Source organism: Osmerus eperlanus, chromosome 7, assembly GCF_963692335.1.
Source record: "Osmerus eperlanus chromosome 7, fOsmEpe2.1, whole genome shotgun sequence".
Lineage (NCBI taxonomy): Eukaryota > Metazoa > Chordata > Actinopteri > Osmeriformes > Osmeridae > Osmerus > Osmerus eperlanus.
Window position 1 is genome coordinate 17,489,530 of NC_085024.1, and position 7,690 is coordinate 17,497,219.

A 7,690-nucleotide genomic window follows, 5' to 3' on the forward strand; every position below is an offset into this window, starting at 1 on the left:
TGAAGTAAAGAAAGTCAGAATGAGAAACAGAAAACTGATAGACAAGGTCTTTACCAAAACCCTATCAGGAGAAACCTAACAACCTGTGTATTACAGTACCTAGCTAGCAAGCTACAGTATCTGAGGGTTGCTTCCTTTTGATTTCTGGACTGTAGTGCAAGCAGCAGCGCAATTTAAACTTTCAGATTGATAATGTCTGGTTGATTTCTTATTAGACTTCATATTCTGTAGCTACTTGCCTAGGCCTGACATAAACAGTAACTACGTATTAATTGCCAGTGGCCTAGAATGTAAAGCGCAACTATAGTCTATGGTTCAGATAATAAACATGCATAATCTCAGTCTAGATGTCTCGTTCAGAAATCCTGCAGAGGCAAAAAAAAATGCTATTTGTATTTTTTTAATTAAAATTAGGTAGGCCTAGAGTAGTTCATTTTAAAAATAAATGTTGTTCATTGTTGTATTTGTAAATAGAAAGTTACTTTTAAACAGTGAACAAACCATTATGATTTAAACGAATGATTTCTAGCGCTATTGTGGCTTTATTTAGGGCCTACCGCATGAGAAAGATTACGTTTGTGCTATAGAACTAAAATCAGTTTTACAGTAAATAACATCACATTATAGCTTTCTTTAATTAAACTGGTTTCCGTTCTGTCATGTCGTGTAAAACGTTGCCTAAATATTGGACAATATAGCCCTCTGCTGGTGAATTGGCCTATAGCTACCATTTATGTTTTTGTTGTCTTCATAACCACTACCTCACATAGGCCATGTAGTTAATTTTAGTACTAAGGTGCGTTTGTTTGGCACGTTTTAAGACCAGAGGCTTGTAGAACAGAAAACTGCATGTGTTTGTACAATACAAACTATGTCAGTGAGTCAGATTTGTGTGGGAAAACCAAAGTGCAGGTTATGAACTAGGTGCCATTTCATATTCATGCAAGCTACATCACGTGAAACCTTTTCACCCATTTTTTACAATTTAGTTGTAGTCTTTGATCTTTTTAGAGTCTCACTATTGTATTATAATTACATTATTTAAGTTTGTCTTACCCTTTTATATGAACTGTTTCCCCTTATACTCCTGTAGTAAGCCACACCCACGTTTGGTCCAAACATTGCCCATTGTGATAGAGCTTGGACTGAACTGGACTGGAATGTGCTTTTACACATTATGTAGCTATGCAACCCAGTACATGTGATTCATACACTCAATTTCATGGCAGAATGCACAATTTTAACTATTCAAAATAAAGGTAACAAAAGGTATTTTACTGTAGTTGCAGAGTTGGTTGTTTTGTCCCATTTCCCCCAAAACAGGTAATAATTTGATTGTTTGAAATGCATTTAATGCCACATTACAGAAAGGTTTAGCATAGAAATCCATAAATGTAATCATTATCGTCAATTGATATTAACAAAATACATCCAAAGTTTCAGAAATTGCATTTTAAGATCAGTGTTCTTCGTGCAAACTTTAATTTTTCATCCAATTTTCTTTGCATTAAATCGAATTCCGTTTGTAGACAGCAGAAAGCTTTCCACTGGTCAATATTCCATGAAACTGATAATAGATTTTCTATTAATGTGGTGTTAATCATGTGCTCAAGTCAACCACTGCATAACTGTAAAAAATAATTTGATCAAGGAAAGTATTTATGTCAACATTCTTGAACATGATTTGATATTATCTGGAAATTATATTAAACTGACTTAAATCAAGGTATCAGCAATGTGGGGTTTTTTTAAAACAAGAAGCCAACTTTGAGATGATTCAAAGTGATAATAACACATGAAATACACTGTTAGCATCTTGAGACCATGAAATAGGAGTTTCCTATTTTCGAGCTATTGGAATTATTTCATTGTGGCATTTACAGAGGGCAGGGCAAAAGGCAGACACCCAAATGTTGGAACACCCGGCCTTTGCTTTAAGTGCTGCACAGTTGGGATACTTGTTTACGTAAGGACAGGGATTGGCTGTAATGAAACAAGAAAGTTAAGTTAATTTACAATTCCCAAAAGGTCTATATCTATAGTAGCTACTGTGCATTTAGATAAGCCCATAATTTGTACAGTATATATATATACACAGTATATTTATACATATACAGTAAACATACACATATATATATATAGTATACAGTAATATCACTATTACTCAATTACTATGGATATGAGGTAATTGTACTATAGGGCAGGTTTTTGCACAATGTATATCATGTAACTTACTGCAAAGGTTGTTTTCACATGCATTGGGACACATGGCACATGGCGCTCCAACCTTGTATGGGGGCACTCCTCTGAAATTCCCACTGTTAACGAAATCATTCAAAGGATCACTAGCTTATAACTTCCACCCGCTTGATTACTCTACACCCATGAGAGGTTTTTACATTTAGCGTTTTGACACGTGCTGCATATATAACTTTACAAATGTCAGTTTAACATATGCTTATCAATTTATTGTAGTGTTATGTGGATCAGAGTGCACATTCTAAACAGCTTGTGGAGGTTGCAAAAATGTGACTTACGCTCTGTAATAGTGGCAGCCGTAGAAATAGACTGAGCCTGGACATATGGCTACTCCACAGCCAACTTTGTAAGAGCTATTCCACACTACCTGTATCAAAGGAGAGGCAACATTGTGATAGCAGTTTTTTATTGTCTGAACCTTAACATGTTCATAAAGTCCAAACAGAATGCCAAGCATTCATCAGAAGGCTGTTACCTGTGTATAGTGACCAATGGATTGACCATTGATAGAGCCATTAGGATATAGGTAATTAATGACTTCACTGTGCCAGGCTGTGACAACTTCCGTCCAAGCATATGATGCAGATGATTTGAAGAGGTTCTCGCCACATTCATAGTCTGTTCATCATGGAAATGAGAAGAGAAACACAAATGTAAATAGATATACAGTATATCCACATAATAATGTAATCTATACATTTCTTAGAATAAGTAAGCACACAATCTAGGAACACTGTGCCTATAGAAAGATGTTGGGGTCCCAGAATATTAGCTCATGTGATTTGTTGTTTTGACTGATTGGTAGATCATATCTCTGTGATCCAATTTTGACAACGCTTATTATGGACAACCCTTGGTTAGTTTACTACTGGACAGATACTCAACTGATAAGTGAAGTGAGCCATCTGGTTTACCAAGCTACTCAACTGTATGATTGATATGCATTATCTAAGTTAAATATGAGTAAGTTAGCAGGTAAGCTAGGAGTACCTTGAAATCATACAGTACCCTGTAGAGTGGGTAGATATATCCGTGAAAAAACATTTGTATGCAATGGGAACACCTTATCCTAGGGGGATGAGTGAAGATGTTTTAATTTAAATACGTTTATATATTATACCTCCAATCATGCGACTGCTGGGTGGACCATGAGCCATGGAACAGGTATCAACCCATGCCTGAGCACTGGCTGCAGCCTCCTCACTCCAGCTCTGCAAGGTACATACAGCATGCAAATGATGGGTCGGTAACATTTGGTGTTGACCTTTTGAATAGTTACCCATCAAAATCAAACCAACCAATTGTGTGACAAACACAACTGTGTTTGTACATAAGTAAATATATGAATATCAAGTCATTGTCGGTTCAGAAGGACTGGTATGAAACTGTAGACATAAAAGCTTACCATCTTGAGCATGTCACCTGCCGTAGGCTGAACAGCTCGCCTGAAAGTGTTATGCTGATCAAGGATTTCCATCTGAACTGCTGTGCTGTTTGTGCAAATGTCTACACATATTTGAAAATATATAAAAGCCCATAAAAATGTCTTAATCTACATTGAATCATAACCAGTATGGGGTTTCATAAAACGCATGATCAATACAACATTGAATGCTAATTAATGTTAGTTCATTTATGTTTAATTAAACAGTAAAATAGATTCTAGATTGGGCATTCTGTATATGATGATATGAGTACAGTGAAGTCTGGTGACTTTAAGTTGCACTTACTTGATTCCTTAGAAAAAAGGAGAATATGAAAGAAATTAAGAGTCAGAACACAACTTCATCTTGCACATTAGTTAGCATACAACTATCGTATTCTGTGTACATATTATTAGTTCAGTGTCTCAAAGATTGTTACAAATAAACAAAAAAAACTGTACACACCACATTGCATGCAGAGTGAACTCTGTGCAGTGTCAAGAAGCAAACCACGAACAAAAACATTTTTCTAGAAGTCCTGGAGAGAGGAATACACCTAATTAATGATAGAAAACAAGAACATAACAGGCCTGATATGGATTTACATTGAGAGAAATTTAACTTCCCTTTATCCTGAAGTGTTTAATTCAAAAGTTGAGTTAAGATCCCAGAAACACAATTTTACTGATAATTTGATTTCCTCTGTGTTTTAAATAATAACGTAAAAAGATTCTAATACTTGCCCAGGAGAGTTTGAGAGCAGAATGACCCACTACCTGTTCAGGGATCCAGTACCTGTTCAAGTAGTTGGGTGGTTTAGTGCTTTTTGTACCCTCCTTTTATAAGCCTTCCCTCAACCTATATTACTGGTCATACAATAGTTACTTTCTGGACAATAACAACTCTGCAAACTAGTTTTAAGAACAGCTGACAGGAGCAAATATGGAATTGTAAGCCCAAGGGTGTAGTTTATGTGCAGATATGTGCAAATACTGTGAAGTGATCAATCATTAAATAACATTTAATTCGTCAGACAGCCATGCATAGGGTAACATTGACTGAATGCTAAGGTTAACTGTCTAGTCAGTGTTTGTTTCAGTATTGTATGCAGAGTATTAGTTCACTCATTCAGCAATATTGCTTTTGTTGCCGTATCCTGTTGTAAGTTATGTCAATATCAGTATTGCCTGTGGACAATAAGTATAGCGCAGAGGTCATATATAACACATGTGCAATGTTGTAATCTTATTTGTACGTTTTTCGGATAACTTTATGCCTTGATAACTGGAACAGTACCTTCCACGAAGAGGCACTCAACAGTTTTATCATGACTTGACTTTGAGTGAAGAGTCCATTCTTGCAAATGGCAATGTCACATTGTAAAAAAGACTAGTATTTAACTACATAGCCATACCCAGTAAAACCTTGTAGGTACAGAGGAATTTGTGTCATCAAATGGATTTAAGTGTTTGAAGTATAGGTTACAAAAATTTAAGAAGGCACAGTATGGGAAAAGGGTGCAATGGGTAAGTGAATTTTGTGAGGGCAGTGTATGGTGAAAGTCAGATTTCTAAGTTATTTCTATGTTGTTCACGATAATTCTAGGTTGCTTCAGTAAAAATGGTACAGAAGGTGATGTTAACAATGTGGGCATTGTAGCTAAGCAAATCAAAAGTAAATAGATATATACACTGACATTAAGTGAAAACAACTTACTGACCCCATAAAAGTTATAATGAGAAACAAAGCCCTATAAAAATCATACGTATCTCACTGTATGTCTTAACATACCTTTGCTCATTCACAGCTATGGAATTACGTGTGGGATTACGCTCAACAATGTATACTTAAGTGGGTGTTATTCTAAGGACCATGTTTGTGGCTGTGCCGATACTTGTTCATAAACACACATTGGTCGGTTTCGAAATGTTTTGTTTGTTTGAAGAATTATTGACAGGCATCATCCCACACCATGTCACAGCTTGATGGTTAGTGACAATGACCGCACTTTCTACAATACCAGGTAAAGAGTACAACTTCCAAATTTACATTTACATTTATTCATTTAGCAGACGCTTTTATCCAAAGCGACTTCCAAGACAGAGCTTTACAAAAAGTGCATAGGTCAATGATCATAAACAACAAGATAGCCCCAAAAACATTGCGGGAAGCCAAAACATGAGCATACATTGTGATAAGTAAATAAGTGCCAATGAGAAGAAACATAAGAGCAAGTAGTTAAACAAATTACAAATGAGTAGTTAACTCAGTTACAACTAACCAACAAGTTACAACTAACCAACAAGTGCAACAAGTCCCTCAGTAATACCGAATACCATAAATTAGTGCATAGTTGTTAATCCAAACATTAACTTTAACCAAAACCTTACAATAATTGTTGATTATTACCACCTACACATGTCCATGCTACCTTAGTGTTGTCTCAGCAGAGTAGAAGTAGTGAAGCAGTATGAGCATGGTCAAGTTGTCAGTAGCCTACAAGTTGTGTAAGTAAAGTGACTCTTCTATTGAACATTTGACACATGTACAGAGCATTTTGCCAACTTCCAGATAATTTTTTTATCATCATTTTACCAGTTTCAGCTATGAGTAATGCTGAAGCCAACAGAAATAAATAGTAAAAGACAAAGTCAAGAATATCGTGCAGGTGTGTGTGGAAAAATGCCACATTTTCTCCTTATTTCTATTACGTTTGGCTCTTTTATTTATTTTTATAGATTTTCTTTGAAATATGTGGCAGCATAGTGGTCTAATACTGTGGGTTTAATAAAGTCTTAGCTACTGTAAAGCTCAGTGAGTGAAGTAATGGCTGTACTTGTATATTAGCATAGTAATATAATAGAGTAGTCAATAGTATATGAGCTCCGAAATTCTTTTCTTGGCCATGACACGTTTACTCATGGAGTTCTTAAAAGGGAAAACAACTGTACCAGTCGGTCAATGTCAATTTAGTGTTAAAACTAGCTTACTATGGAAAACACCAGAGGGCACTCTTGCGTCATATTACATAAATTGCATTAAAACAACTGTATAGACGTTTTTTTAAGAATCTCAAACTCAGCATTTATGGATATATGAATTAACAAAATTATAAACTAAACTAATGGTGTTTTATTATTATTACATTTAGTCATTTAGTAGACGCTCTTATCCAGAGCGACTTACAGTAAGTACAGGGACATTCCCCCGAGGCAAGTAGGGTGAAGTGCCTTGCCCAAGGACACAACATCAGTTGGCATGACCGGGAATCGAACTGGCAACCTTCGGATTACTAGATTCTCTCCAGCCCGATTCCCTCACCGCTCAGCCACCTGACTCCCTATTATAATATTTGTATTTCTTTCAGTTAAATCTTTAGCAGTCATGTCACACTGCACTGATTCTTCTCAAGTCAATCAATTATTTGTCCTGCCACCCATCAAGAACACATGCGTTATTTAACAAATACCAGCTATGCACAAACCAATGCGTGACTTCCTAGCTCAACAACTTGGACTGGCATTATATGTCCCATTAGGGTTGTTTTGGAGCCTCAACCAACATGAAAATGTCAGCAACAATCACTGATACATCCCTTGAGGTTGTTTTAGTTTTAGCAGTTGACCGTCTGTGCCACCACTGCATGTATTCTCAGTTTCGGTTAGAACAATTCACCCACTCAAGCATTCCCTCTGATTATATGATGTTCGTGGTTTTTTGCTCACAAAGTTTGACAGATTGTAAACAGATTAGGCAAATATACTCTGGGGGTTCGTTACTCTACTTTAAGCTTCAGCAGTATAGATACTGTATACAACCTGCTTGACCCCAACCAATCGGGCTTCAAGACTGGCCACTCCACAGAGACTGCCCTCCTTTCAGTCACCACTGCCCTCCAGTCTGCCAGAGCGGCTTCCAGGTCATCCGTCATCATTCTGCTGGACCTTTCTGCAGCGTTTGATACGGTTAACCACCAGATCCTGCTCGCCAGACTTTCTGAGATGGGC

At 36.6% G+C, this 7,690-nt stretch overlaps 1 protein-coding gene across 1 annotated transcript; it reads right to left on the reverse strand.

Moving 5' to 3' along the window:
• Window positions 1-1,601: 1,601 nt before the first annotated feature.
• Window positions 1,602-3,792, reverse strand: LOC134023989 (cysteine-rich venom protein pseudecin). The gene is made up of 6 exons (XM_062466351.1): window positions 3,665-3,792; window positions 3,380-3,470; window positions 2,735-2,877; window positions 2,538-2,626; window positions 2,236-2,318; window positions 1,602-1,983 (listed from the first exon to the last, which is right to left on the reverse strand). The coding sequence occupies exons 1-6, from the start codon at window positions 3,734-3,736 to the stop codon at window positions 1,841-1,843; spliced, it is 621 nt and encodes a 206-aa protein (XP_062322335.1). The 5' UTR covers window positions 3,737-3,792; the 3' UTR covers window positions 1,602-1,840.
• Window positions 3,793-7,690: the final 3,898 nt, after the last annotated feature.